Source organism: Anolis sagrei, chromosome 2 (genome assembly GCF_037176765.1).
Source record: "Anolis sagrei isolate rAnoSag1 chromosome 2, rAnoSag1.mat, whole genome shotgun sequence".
Classification (NCBI taxonomy): domain Eukaryota; kingdom Metazoa; phylum Chordata; class Lepidosauria; order Squamata; family Dactyloidae; genus Anolis; species Anolis sagrei.
This window is the reverse complement of record NC_090022.1, coordinates 233,755,827-233,770,889: the sequence shown is the minus strand read 5'-3', so window position 1 is coordinate 233,770,889 and position 15,063 is coordinate 233,755,827. Positions and strand designations below refer to the sequence as shown.

Here is a 15,063-nt window from a genome sequence, read left to right as displayed (position 1 = left end):
CGGGGAGTGGGCGGGGCCAGGGCTGAGGCGGAGCGTTAACGACGACGCCTCAGAGAGAGGGAGAGAGCGGCAGTCGCTGGTGCCTCGTCCGCCGGCCTTTCTCCGCCTCCTCCTTCCCTCCCGCGACGGTGGCAGCGGGTGAAGGGGCCGCCGGCGGGAGGCCGCCCGGAGCCCCGGCCTCGCCTCCTCCTCCTCCTTTGCCGCCGCCTGGGCAGGATGGGAGCGCCATGAGCCCCGAGCCGGAGCCGCCTCCTCCTCCTCCGCCTCCTCTTCCTCCTCTGCCAGGCGCAGGGCCGGAGGTGGTGGCCCTGACTGTGGCGGCGGCTGTGGTGGAGGGCGACGCGGCCAAGAAGTGCGGAAGCCGCATCATGCTGGTCCGGAGGAGGGTCGGCCTCAAGCCTGTCGGCTCGGCCGCTTCGGTGAGTCGCTTTCCTTACTGAGGGAGGGAGGAAGGGGGCTTCCCGATAGGCCTCCACCCGCCTTCTTGGGCAGCTTGGCCTCCTCTTGCTTTCTCCCCTCCTCGAGTAGCGAGGCCACCCACTCTAGTCCATTCCTTGCGGGCCATCTTCCCCGCCGCCTGATCCAGGGTGCATCTGCACTGGAATTAATACAGTTTGACCCCACTTTCACCGCTCTGGCTGCATGCTATGGGATTACAAGGTCGTTCGCCTCCTCTGCCCGACTCCCAGGCATCCATAGTATTCAGCCATGGCAATTATAAAGAGGGGGCAAACTGCAGCAATGCTACAGTGCAGGTCAGGCATGGGCCAGCTTGGGCCTTCCAGGTGTTTTGGACTTCAACTCCCACCATTCCTAACAGCCTCAAGACCTTTTCTTTCCTAATAATAATAATCTTTATTTATACATCGGCATACTGGGTGCAGTGCCTAAAGACCTTGGCCTGCACTTAAACACAATCGGCACTGACAAAATTACCATCTGCCATCTGCAGAAGGCCACCTTACTGGGATCTGCATGCATCATTCACCAATACATCACACAATCCTAGACACTTGGGAAATGTCCAACGTGTGATCCAATTCAACAGCCAGTTGAGTGTCTGCTGTGGACTCATCTTGTTGTGTTTATAATAATAATAATAATAATAATAATCTTTATTTATACCCCACCACCATCACCCCGAAGGGGACTTGGGGCGGCTAACATGAGGCCAAGCCCGTAGATACAATACAGCAAAATAAAGTGCAAAATACAACAAAAATTACATCACAATAAAGTACATACAGTGGCAAAATAAAATAAACAAAGCAAAATAGAAAACCGAACACAATGGGCAGGCCAAACCGACGAGATGAAATGATAAAACCCTGGGTGGGGTGGCAGAGGGTGTTTGGAATGATGGGAATTCAAGTCCAAAACACCTGGAGGGCCCAAGTTTGCCCATTCCTGTTCTATACTGTGGAATGAATGCAGTTTAGTGCCACTTGGACCGCCATGGCTCAAAGAAAAAAAGAGAAAAGGAAGGAATGATAAAGGGAGAGGGAAGAAAAGAATAGGAAAGGAAGGAATAGTCCAATCTAGGTCTACGTCTAGATTGGGCTGTTGCAATGCTCTCTACGTGGGGCTGCCCTTGAAGACAGCCCAGAAACTTCAATTGGTCCAGCGATTGGCAGCCAGACTCCTAACGAGTGAATTACAGGGAGTGGTCAACCCCCCTGTTTAAGGAGCTCCACTGGCTGTCATTCATTTTCTGGTCCAAATTCAAGGTGCAGGTAATCACCTGCAAAGCCCTGAACGGTTTGGGACCCACCTACCTTCGTGATCGCATTTCCTCTTATGAACCTGCATGATCTCTTTGATCTTCAGGGGAGGCCCTCCTCTCGCTTTCACTTCTGTCGCAGGCGTGGCTCGTGGGGACGAGGGAGAGGGTCTTCTCCATGATTGTCCCCCCAGCTCTGAAACACGCTCCCCAGGGAGATTAGACAGGCACCCACCCTCATAGCCTTTAGAAAAAAAATTAAAACCTGGCTTTTCCGGTGTGCCTCTGGGGACTGAACAACCAATTTCCATGCCATGTCCCATCCCAAGTCCAACTTGTCTTTCTGATGCTCTTCACCGTATCTCTCAGTTGAAGTCTAATTCCACTGTTATCCCGTCCGAGCCCTTCACGAACCATAGCACTTCTACCTATCTCACCTATGGGTTTTATCAATTCTATCCAATTTTAGTCATGGGTCTCGCTCTCTTCGTCTATTTCTCTTACCATTTTATCATTTGTTTTATTATGGTTTATATTTTTATTTCACTATTTTATTAGTAAGCATTTTATTTGTCTTATTGTCTTGTTTATATGTATTTTTGCTCCATTGTATTCGTTTGGGCTGGCCTCATGTTAGCCTCCCTGAGTCCCTCTGTGGAGATGGTGGTGGGGTATAAATAAAGAATAAAGTTTATTGTTATTCATTATTAATAAGGATGTAGTGATGAAGAGAGGGAAGTAAAAAAAAAGTGGCTTACAACAAAAGAAAACATACAGTACCAAAGTTAAACATGGTTAAAATCAAATCTTCATAACCTGTTACCATAAAACCCCTTTCAATATCCAGCAATTAAATCTTAAAACTCAACTTGAATCCTGGCCTCCCAGTGTGCATCTACATCAGGCAAGGGCAAACTTTGGTCCGCTGTTAGGAATTGTGGGAGTTGAAGTCCAAAACATCTGGAAGACTGAAGTTTTCCCATGCCTGATCTACACTGTAGAATTTCATTCTGTTTTACCCCGCTTTTAACTGCCATGGCTCGATGCTGAGGAGTTCTGGGAATGTTATATGTAATTGGGTGAGGCATGAGCATTCCTTTGCAGAAAAAGCAAGTGAAACACCTTATGGACGTACTGTTCCCATGATTCCACAGTATTAAGTTATAGCAGTTAAAGTAGGGTCAGACACTATCTAGACCAGGCATGGGCTAACTTTGGCTGTCTAGGTGTTTTGGACTTTAACTCCCACAATTCCTAACAGCCTGTTCTTCGATCTTCAGGGGAGGCCCTCCTTTCACTCCTTCCTTCATCACAGGTACGATTTGTGGGTATGAGGAAGAGAGCCTTCTCTGCTGTGGCCCTCCGGCTGTGGAACAATCTCCGTGCAAGCAAAAGAATGATTAAAGCAGTCCCCCGCCCTTATGTTTACAGTTGAGTCAAAACATAATATGAAAAGAAAAGGGGGTGGCAGTATGGGAAGGGATGCAGATGCGGTTTCCATCTTGCTTTGAATTGTACAGCTTCTTGAGAACCTTTTATGGGCTTTGATTCTGGGGGAGTCGATTCAGATCCAAATAAACTTTTTCTTATGAGGGCTTATGCCCCCAAACTTCCCCTCTCCTTCTCATATCCACCTGCAGAAGAATAATGCAAATATTGTTCCTTTTTTCTGGTTATTTAATAGATTTTAAGACCTGGCTCCAGCACAGAAAACTACACGCCTTACCCACATCCCAAACAGGAATAAAGCAGTTTGTTTTGGGAAGGGCTTATAAAATGCTTCTCAGTTCCTTGCATTTCCTTTAGGAGCTTTATTACACTGTTGCCATGTTTTATTTCTTTGGTAAAAAAGCTGTTGTTGTTGTTCATTCGTTCAGTCGTCTCCGACTCTTCGTGACCTCGTGGACCAGCCCACGCCAAAGCTCCCTGTCGGCCGTCACCACCCCCAGCTCCTTCAAGGTCAGTCCAGTCACTTCAAGGATGCCATCCATCCATCTTGCCCTAGGTCGGCCCCTCTTCCTTTTGCCTTCCACTTTCCCCAGCATAATTGTCTTCTCTAGGCTTTGCTGTCTCCTCATGATGTGGCCAAAGTACTTCAACTTTGTCTCTAGCATCCTTCCTTCCAGTGAGCAGCCAGGCTTTATTTCCTGGAGGATGGACTGGTTGGATCTTCTTGCAGTCCAAGGCACTCTCAGCACTTTCCTCCAGCACCACAGCTCAAAAGCATCGACCTTCCTTCGCTCAGCCTTCCCTATGGTCCAGCTCTCACATCCGTAGGTTACTACAGGGAATACCATGGCTTGGACTAGGCGGATCTTTGTTGCCAGTCTGATGTCTCTACTCTTTACTATTTTATCGAGACTGGACATTGCTCTCCTCCCAAGAAGTAAGCGTCTTCTGATTTCCTGGCCACAGTCTGCATCTGCAGTGATCTTTGCGCCTAGAAATACAAAGTCTGTCACGGCCTCCACATTTTCTCCCTCTATTTTCCAGTTGTCAATCATTCTTGTTGCCATAATCTTGGTTTTTTTGACGTTCAGCTGCAACCCGGCTTTTGCGCTTTCTTCTTTCACCTTGATTAGAAGGCTCCTCAGCTCCTCCTCGCTTTCGGCCATCAGAGTGGTGTCATCTGCATATCTGAGGTTGTTAATGTTTCTTCCAGCAATTTTCACCCCAGCTTTGCATTCATCAAGCCCCGCACATCGCATGATGTGTTCTGCATACAAGTTAAAAAGGTTGGGTGAGAGTATGCAGCCTTGCCGTACGCCTTTCCCAATCTTGAACCAGTCTGTTGTTCCGTGGTCAGTTCTTACTGTTGCTACTTGGTCCTTGTACAGATACACACATGAAAAAGTAAGTTCCAGGAAGTTAAGTGGAATTTATAACCAGCTGTATAGTTCTTAGTAGATCTTAATCCGCAGGCATTTTGAAAGTCCATCACCACACCTTGCAAAGTAGACAAGTGTTTCGGTGTTGGAGACCAGCAGTTATCCTCTCCCATCCCTAATGTTTCAGAGATCAGTAGTAGATTTGGCCTCGTTGGGTGCAACTTTCTCTTTTCTAGAAACTCTCCACAGAGCAGCAGCCAGCATTTTATGGCCAGTACTCATCCAGGAACCATCACTTTGAGAAACAATGGGCTTCTCAAACTATATTTTCTATTCTGTATTTCATTCTTCCTGTTTATCTTACGTTGTGTTATCCTCAAGTAGGTGTTCCTGGTTCCTCTGTTCTGAAATCTTTCCCCATATTTTTCCATTTTTCCCATTAAGCTTTCTGGTTAGGCTTCCTTTTAGGTGGTTGTCTTAAGACTGCTTAATGTTCTCTGTCACATGCTTGATGTTTTTCATGTTAATTTGTAATTTCCAGCACTGAACAGATATAATGCAGGCAAACCTCAATAAAGACAGACTTTGATGAAGGGGTTCTTTTAAATAGGAATCCACCGTATTTTATGGGAATCCACCGTATTACCTCCTTTTCTTGTCTTCTGTCTAGCTGGAAGAGGGTTTTTTTTAAAGAGGGGGGGGGTTGTTTTGTGTTTGATAGGAGGTCTTTTTCTGTTTTTGCAGAATTTGCATTAGGATGGATAAAAAGGGCTGGTGATAGAATCACTTTCAGAGTTGTGTTTTTGCAGCATGTGTGTAGTAGACAGCACAATAAAACCTGATACAGAATCTAATGGGATCCTGTACAAGGTGATCCTTTTGTAGGTGTGTTTGTTTATATATCACTCGTAAAGAAAGCCTCTGCCTACAGAATAACTTACTGAGCATGTGTAAAGTGTAAAACAGGGGGGGGGGGGGGAAAGGGGGGGGGGAGAGATTAGCATGCCTTACCAGTTATCATGGCATTTATAATTATAGATCTATAATTTTTGCCACCAAAATGAAAATCATAAAAACTAGAGACTGTTGAAATTAAAAGAATTGTCCTGTGCTGCATTTTGTAAGAAGTCTTCAAGGGATCTCTAAAAGATTAAAAAAGTTTTTAAGTTTACTTATACAAGTTTTACCTGATGTAGTAGTTTGATTTCACAGGTACATGCTGCTAATTTTGAGTAAAAACATGCTGCTAGTTTTGAATAAAAAGTTGAACGGTTCATATTTGTGGTTCAGGTGCCTATTCCTGATCTTTCTATGTTATTTCCACTTTTTATGACAAACTCAGTTTTTGTTAACTGTGTTTACCTGTACTTTATGGAACACACAAAGAATTGACTTATTCTAAACATTATTGGTTGCCAATAATTGATCAAAATTGTGGACTTTCTGATGACATGAAGGAGATTTCATTGGCGTATAGGCGTTGTGTTCTTGGATTGCCACATACGTTGCTAACATAATAAATTTGGAATAAATGTATCTTGGAGATAATTCAGACATTAATTTGACAGTGAAGATTGAATTCACAGAAATAGTTTGTGTAGTAGCTATTCAGACAGTGCACCTCTTGATATTGGAAGTTATTATGTAATCTGGTACAGAGATGTGGAATATATGTGGTTTAGTACTTGGTATTCCTGAGAGCAGTGATGGATAGCAAGGGCAGAAAACAAAGGCATCCCCCAGAGACACCTGTCTTATGTTGTCTTCTCTGCTGTTCGTTCAGTAGCTCAAATGTAAAGTGCAAATCATTCATAATGCCAACTTTATAGAAGCTGCTAGCACTGAAACTCGCAGTACATATTGCATTAATGTTTGTTTCCATTTTTGAAACGTTTTCTGGGTGTCAGGGTACAGAATTAGGGTGTAGAATTAATGCAGTTTGACACCACTTTCACTACCATGGTTCAATGTTGTGGAATCCTGGACATAGTCAAAACAACAACTCCGCAGATTCCATAGCATTGAACCATGTACATTAAAGTGATGTCAAACTGCATTAATTCTACAGTTAAATATTGCACATGTGATCACATCTGTGCATGCTAATCTATATCTAGTATAACAGAAACAAATGATGTATACAGATATTGTGAAAGGCTGCAGATGAATATAGAAACAAGATGAAGGTAAATCACCAAATATACTGTTGGCTGTTGATTTTGAGCAGACAGCTGATCCTGGGATGTACACAGTTTATATGATGGGCTTGTCTCTAAGTAGCTCTGTCCTATCTCAAAGCAGAATATGTACTATATTGCATTGCATTATGTACTTCTGTAGTAAAATTATGCTTGTCTTGCTACCTGAGGCGTGTTTTAGGGTAATATGGTTCTGCTGTTGAGATGATTTTATTCAAGCAGAAAATATCAGGTAGTCCAGACCACTTGCACTTGATTGCTCCCTGCTCACTGGGAATAAACTGTTGCTTGCTTTGACAGATTAACTGTAAGCCAGCAGAGATGTCAAAATATTCTAAATAAAGTGTGGAAGCATAATTATAATAACTCTTTCAAACAAAACAAAGCAGTTATTCAGAATGTCTTATTGCTTTGTGCAGCCAGTTTACTTAGGGCTGTTCCAGATAGGCCGTATATCCCAGGATCTAATCCCAGGTTTTCTGATGTAGACTGGTTCATATGAGTCTGCACTGCCAGATGATCTGTGACAAACAGAAGACCTGGGATCGGATCCTGGGATGTAGGACCTGTCTGGAAGGGCCCCTAGTCTCTTAGGTTTACAAGGAATGGGAAATAAACATATTGTGTGATATTTTTGAGAGTGTATTTCAGAACATGGTGAAAACTAATTGATGGTGGGAGAATACAAAATGTATTCACTTTGCCAATATACAACACAAGACAGTTGCCTTTATTTTGTTATGCAGAACAACAAGTAATACAGTAATAACAAATACCGATATGTTTATTGGTATCATGATATTATTTTACCATTCCTCAAGAGAAAATTTTATTAATATGAAGATGAATGTTGACATTGGACATCACTTTTTCCAGAATTTTGTAATACAAAGAGTTTGTCTCCAAATCATTCTTGCTACCGTTGCCAAGAGGATTTTTTTTATCAACTCTGTCCTAACCCTAAATCAGTGTCTGTATTCAGTAATGGACTGGATGATGGCAAACAAATTGAAACTTAATCCAGACAAGACAGAGGAGCTCCTTGTAAGTCAGAAGGCAGATCAGATCAGGGAATAGGGATCCAAACTGTGCTGAATGGGGCTACACTTCCCCTGAAGACATAGGTCCGCAGTTTGGGGATATTCCTTGATTCAGGATTGAACCTGGAGGCCCAGTTATCTGTGGTGCTCAAGAAGACATTTGCACAATGAAAACTTGTGCACCAACGGTGCCCGTTCTTTGAGGGGCCTGATCTGGCCACAGTGGTACTTGCCTTGGTCACCTGCCATCTGGATTACTGTAACACGTTGTATGTGGGGCTGCCTTTGAAGAGTGTTCAGAAACTTCAGCTGGTACAAAGAGCTGCAACCTGGCTGCTAACTGGGGCTGGCTACAGGGAGCAGACAACTTCCCTGTTGTACCACCTTCATTGGCTGCCATTTTGTTTCTGTGTACAATTCAAAGTGCTGGTTATGACCTTTAAAGCCATATACAGCTCATGTCCAAGCTATTTGACTGACCACATCTCCTTGTAAAAGCCTGCCTGGACCCTGAAATCTTCTGGAGAGGCCCTTCAGTCCCACCTCCATTTCAAGCTTGGTTGGTGAAAATGAGAGAGCAGGTCTTCTTTTCCAGTGGCTGCCTCTCAACTCTGAAACTCCTTGCTCAGAGATGCCAGAATGGCCCCCTCTCTGCTATTATTTTGGCGGCAGGCTAAAATCTTTTTATTCAAACAGGATTTTAAAGAAGAAGGTTTTAAAGACCAAGTCAGGGTGCTGAATACATTTTTTTTAAATAACATTGATATTTAATTCTGTTTTAATGTTTGTGTATTTGCAGATTTAAAATTGTATTGAAATGCTTTTAATTTAAGCCATTTTGAGTCTCCTTTGTGGAGAGAAAAAGTTGGGTATAAATAAATATAACAACAACAACAACAACAATAATAATTGAAAAGTCGACGACAGATCCCAAGTGTAGACTCTACAAGGAAGCAGATGAAACAATAGATCGCATCCTCAGCTGCTGCAAGAAAATCTTGCTGACAGACTACAGGCGGAGACATAACACTGCTGCTCAGATGATTAATTGGAGCTTGTGTCACAAATACCATCTGCCTTTGACAAAGAACTGGTGGAATCACAAGTCTGAAAAAGTTACAGAAAACATGTCAAACTACTCTGTGACTTCCGAATTCAGACTGACAGAGTTTTGGAGCACAATATTTCTGTCCTCACAATCATGTTAAAAAACCAAGTATGGATTTTCAATGTTACAATCCCAGGCGACAGCAGGATTGAAGAGAAACAACTGGAAAAGCTGACACGATACGAGGATTTAAAGATTGAATTGCAAGGACTCTGGCACAAGGTAGTCCCAGTGGTGATTGGCACACTGGATGCATTGCCTAAAGACCTTGACCTGCACTTAAACACAATTGGTGCTGACAAAATTACCATCTGACAACTGCAAAAGGCCACCCTACTGGGATGTGCACGCATTATTCACTGATACATCACACAGTCCTAGACACTTGGGAAGTGTCCGACGTGTGATCCAATATAACAGCCAGCAGAGTGACCTTGTTTGCTGTGAGATAATAATAATAATAATAATAATAATAATAATAATAATAATTTCAGTCAAAAAGGGAATTGGGTGTGGGTGACACATGTAAAGGAAATGAAACTGAAAGAGTGTTTTGTCATAAAACAAGCGGTAGAAACTTCTTACAGTATAATGTAGTTTTGATTCTTAGCATCATTTAAAATAAAAGGAGAGGAGAACAAAGTGAATAATCATAGTGATAATCTCTTAGTGGGCATACCTTATAGTGGATTATTGATATTGCTGGGGGTGGTGATGGTAAATCAGGTTTTACAACAATCTTTTGTGTAGTATTAGGAGAAGGGGGTGGATGGATGAAGCAGGAAGAAAATATATATTTTGGGAGTGGTGTTTTTAGATTAAATACAATCAGAGCAGAAATGTGTTAATAGTCATTATTTTTTCCTTTTAATTTTGTCCCAGCTACATTTAAAAAATCTACTCACAGCAATCATTTGGGTTCTGGATGAAATCCAGTGATTTTGCTAGCACAACTCTGCTGGTGCAGTGTGACTTTCTCTCCTGTCCGTCACCACTGCAGCCCGTGGGAATGCAAAAAAATAAAAAAAATCACATTGATGTTTCTTAGCTCTCTAGAGCAAACAATAGGGATGTGTCCCGACTGCAGTTGGAAAGGGAGAATACCTCCCAATCCAGTTGACATAAACCATTGTGCAGCAGAATCAAAACAGAGCCCCACCCTCTCAGCTCTTCTCTGGTTGTGGTAGGCATAACTTTGGGGAAATCCCTGTAGCTGCTATGATTCATCATGATAAGAGTGGTGTGCAAATAACATTTAATATTTCACATGAATTGATTATTGTATTATTGAAACTGCTCTTTGCAGTAACTTATAATTTTCAGAAAATATTGGACCTATTCGACTGTGATGATTTGTAGGAGTGTAAATACATGTAAAGCTTGGTTAATTGAATAGATTGAATAATTGCATATAAAATATTTGCTATTGGCACACATACCTTCACAGTTCTTAATATAAGTATTAATACATTTCAAATTTGGTTAGTGCTATATAGGGAGTCAATGATACTGCAGAGCATTTTGTCATTTTTACTGTCTGCAGCAAATCTGCATGTATAACAGATTTTATATGTACACAAAATACAAAATGATGTAGTTCTATCATTTTTGAGGAGTGGGAAGATATAGTGACTGAAAGGATCTAAAAGCTGATCAGATTTGTAGGCAAAATTGTGTTTCTGTTTGGTAGAAGGATCGAAGAACATTTTATTAATTTTATTTCACAGAATAGTGTTGCACAGTGACAGATGGTTAACTTGCAGATATCGTTCCACAGTGCTGTCAATGCCATAGGGGGAAAATGCCTTTCCCTCCTGGGCTGTTTTAGCCTTGGTATGTTTGGGGTTTTCTAAAACTTCCTGTTCAGGTAAACAACTTTTGATGGGCATAAAACAAGGCGAGAAGAACCTCGAAAAATGGCATAAATCTATTCCGTGGCCGATAGAAGATGCACAAATGGGGCTTTTAAAGGAAGACATACTGAATTTGTGAATTTTACCTGGTTTGATCTGGGTTAGAGGCACTCACACCTGGTTCGCAGATAGTCACTGGTGAAAGCCATACAGTGATAGCCTGGCAGAGCTCCCTAGCTTGAGTCCTGTAATTGTTATAACAAATGATAGGTCTAATCACCATTAAGTCCAATGTTTTTTTTTTAGAGGTGATGGGAGTTATAGTCAAAATCTGTTGGAGCAGAAAATCACTCTGCTATGCACATCACACTGCATATACTGACAGGGTGTCCCTTGTTCAAATGCTTGGGACCAGAAGTGACTCAGCTCAGATAAGCATGCTGAGTTTTTTTTAATCCCCTAGCTTCTAAAAAAAGAGGATACAAAACCGTTTTTGATAATGTGAATTTTCCCCATGTGCAGTCCGTGGCTTTTATTTGCGTCGAAATTTAGTGATCTAGGTTTGGGTCATACAAGTTTTCTTATCTGCAATGATTTATTGGTCGTGCTTTTACCTGCTCCAAATTTGCAGAATCAACTTAATTACACGTTTTTAGAGAGAATTATAGTGAGAATTTTGTCCTGTTGCTGTACTAATTGTCAAATACTCTGTAGTGGTATTCTGTCTTCATGTGAATGCTTTACTCTGGTTGATTTGACAAAAAAAAAAAAACAACCTTCTGGCTCTATTATTAAATTAAAATACAATGCTGCTTTCTATCATTTAAAATGTTTTTAGAACCTTGTTTCAAAGAACTGCACTGTATTAACATTGATTTCTTTCTTAACAGCAAGGTATTGGCCGACCAAGTGTGTACCATGCGGTGATTGTCATCTTCCTTGAGTTCTTTGCTTGGGGGCTGCTCACAACACCCATGCTCACAGTGAGTTTTCTTACCTGGGGTTTTTCATTAACAAAGATGTGTTCATAACTGTGTTTAGAGTTACACTTGATTACCTTGAGTTAAGACACCAGATCCTGTCTCAGATCAGAGGCTGAACAGAGTATGCCCTGGTTTTACTTGATTGATATACCAAACCCAGGGGCTGCAATTCAGAGTAAGGAAATGGTAAAACTACCTTTGATTGTTGTGAGTATGTCATAGTATAGTGAGGCACAAGAGCTTTATGCCTAAAAATTCTAAACACTCCCCCACCCCCAAACTGAAAATCCCATTATTTCATAGATTTTTTTTCATGTCATGAAAACATGAAATTTAAAGTAGAATCATTGTGTTGGGTGAAAGGATTATGTAGAACTTCTCTTGTATTGCAGCTTTGTGTGTCTCCTAGGCGTCCCAAAACTCAGTTGACTTTAAAAAGAAGCTTCCAAGCAATAGAAGGAATTGGAATAAGAAACCAGAGAATTGTAGATGTATGTAGAGCTACTAAAAACCTTTGGATTGTGTAGGATGCAGCTATGGTATTTAGAATGGCATCTCAATACTATAATTGTAGGGTGAAAGAGCACCTGAAGGTTTCTTTCTGTTTTAGAATCCTTCTTGGAGGTGGTACATTTGAGAGTTACCTGATAATAGTATTATGGAGTTCTTCCCTCCACCCCAGGTCCTGTGCTGTTGATACACTTATTATAAATAGGTGTTTTACCACAACACTCTGAAAATACCCAATCTCATCTGATTTTGGAATCTTCACATACTTTGTTCTGGTTAATACAGATGAAAAAGCAAAGGATCTTCAAGTAGCAGAAAGACAGAATTCTGCCTAAATTGTGGAGAAACCTTGGATAAGTCAGAGTTGGCTGGCTAGATAGATAGATCAAAGAATCTGATTTTGCACAGAAAAAAAGTAGCTGGCTCTCAGGGGGGTGGGGGTGGGTGGGAATAAAAACAATCTTCATCTCATCAGTTTTGCTTTTTTCTAGAGACTGGAATGGTGTGGATAATGTATTTAAATAAATAACATATTCGTGACCTTTTAATGGAAAAATAGTCTTTTGTAGAATCTGCTGAATTGTTAGAATACTAATGCTACTTTGGGCAATTTTTCAAACAATTGAAATCTACTTAAGATGCTTTTTGGATAGTTACATACATTTCTCCTGGATGGTTCCTGATTTGCACTTAGTGGAGTTCCAATGTCACTAAGTGAAGGGAACAGGATGAAGTTTCCCCACAAATCTCCCCATTTCCTCAAGACCCAGCACAACCTCCCTCAACATTCTGTCAATTTGGTGGACCATCCAGAACAGTGCTAGAGATATAACACTTGAAGCTGCACTGGGAACAGAGAGTTGTAGAAAAATCTCTACAAGTCCTTTTCTTCCAGTGGAAAACTTCTACTGGGTCCCTAGTATTCAGCTAGTTTTTGTAATTTATAGTGTCAGGAGCGAACCAAACAGTTGTATTGCATTAAAAAACAAACAGACAGACAAAACACAAAGTTTGCAAACTTGGTAGTTGTTTAAATGTCCTTTGAGCAATAGCTGGCCACTTGGGAGTGTCTCTGGTGTTGCTGCAAGGAGGTCCTTCATTGTGCATGTGGCAGGGCTCAGGTTGCATTGTAATAGATGGTCTGTGGTTTGCTCTTCCCCACACTTGCATGTCGTGGATTCCACTTTGTAACCCCATTTCTTAATGTTGACTCTGCATCTCGTGGTGCCAAAGCGCAGTCTGTTCAGCGCCTTCCAAGTTGCCCAGTTTTCTATGTGCCCAGGAGGGAGTCTCTCATTTGGTATCAGCCATAGATTTTGGTTCTGGGTTTTAGCCTGCCACTTTTGGACTCTCGCTTGCTAAGGTATTCCAGCGAGTGTCTCTGTAGATCTTAGGAAACTATTTCTTGATTTAAGTTGTTGGCGTGCTGGCTGATACCCAAACAGTGGGTGTGCCAGAGATGTCACTGCCTTGGTCCTTGTAATGGTTAAATTTATACACACTTCAATCAAAAGTTAATTTTAATATTTTTTTTCTTGTTTAGGTTTTACGTGAAACTTTTCCTCAGCATACATTTCTAATGAATGGCCTCATCCAAGGAGTGAAGGTAATGATGTTTAAAAGGGTACACCATTTGCCGAACCTCTTGCATAGTGATGGTTTAGGTCTATTGTAGGTAGCCATCAATGTTACCTGCATGACAGAAATAATACCAAAGTAGGCATGGGCCTTAAGGATTCATTTTTCTGATTATTTTAAAAGCATGTCAGGATATATTTTAGGTGACTGTTGCAGTCCAAGACGGAGAATCGCCTCTGTACATAACACACACTCCAAACCAAGATAAAATAGCAAAGCAGTTTATTGAAGAATATATATGAAAAACAATCCAGCAAAATAGTATAAAAGCCAAAGTCCAAATATTAGGATTAATCCACAGAAATCAGTGTGTGATATCATTGTAGTTGGCATGGCTCAGCTGCGTGGCAACTGTTCTGTGTGTATTTCCAGACCCCCCCTTGCAGGCATCTAATGGTTGGTTTCACCCAGAAGTCTGCTAACTTCTAAGTGTCAGGAGTCCAGTGGCCTGTGTAAAGCTTGTTCAAGTCTTTCTTTCCTTGTAATTGTAGATTCCCGATGAATGTCACTGCAAGTATTTCAACTTTTTGATAAAATGTTGTAACTTCCTCCCTTAGAGCAGGCCTGCACAACCCACAGCGCTTCAGCTGTTTTGTCCTCCAACTCCCAGAATTCTTGACAATTGGACAGGCTGGCTTCTGGGAGTTGGAGGCCAAAACAGCTGAAGCGCTGTGGGTTGTGCAGGCCTACTCTAAGGGATGAAGTTACAACATTTTATCAAAAAGTTGAAATACTTGCTTTAAAAAATAGTTCTTGTAAGTTTAATCAGAGCAATGGGTAAACTAGTCTTTGACTGGAGAGGGTATGTGTGTTTTCTGTTTCTAATTCCTGGCTTGTTGAAAATTGGGGAACTTCATTAAATTTGTAAGCTGTTGCCTCATGTTTCTTTTGTCCTTGGGGGGTTAAAAGGAGATTACATTCCATCTTTCCCAACTACTGTCTGTTATAGGAGTAATATAGGTTGATTTTCTCTTATCTGAAATGTGTGGAACCAGAAGTGCTTTGGATTTGATATGCCTGTATTTGCATATATGTACGTAATGGGATATCTTGGAAGTGGGACCTAGCTCAATACAAACCTAACTCAATACACTATCTATACATAGCATGAATGTCTTTTTATACAGTTTTTTAAATTTTATACACTTTTTTAATAAAAAAAGATTTGTATACATTGAATCATCA

At 41.4% G+C, this 15,063-nt stretch overlaps 1 protein-coding gene across 2 annotated transcripts in view; it reads left to right on the top strand.

Annotated features, from left to right (window-relative positions):
• Nucleotides 1–15,063, top strand: part of LOC132767287 (hippocampus abundant transcript-like protein 1) — a 50,488-nt gene continuing 35,425 nt past the window's right edge. The window contains exons 1-3 of one of the 2 annotated variants that reach the window (XM_067464459.1): nt 1–419; nt 11,638–11,730; nt 13,784–13,846. In XM_067464459.1, coding sequence (XP_067320560.1) covers nt 228–419; nt 11,638–11,730; nt 13,784–13,846 — 348 coding nt within the window. In that variant the 5' untranslated portion in view covers nt 1–227. The remainder of the gene's footprint in view (nt 420–11,637; nt 11,731–13,783; nt 13,847–15,063) is intronic. The other variant, XM_060762044.2, reaches the window with a different exon arrangement.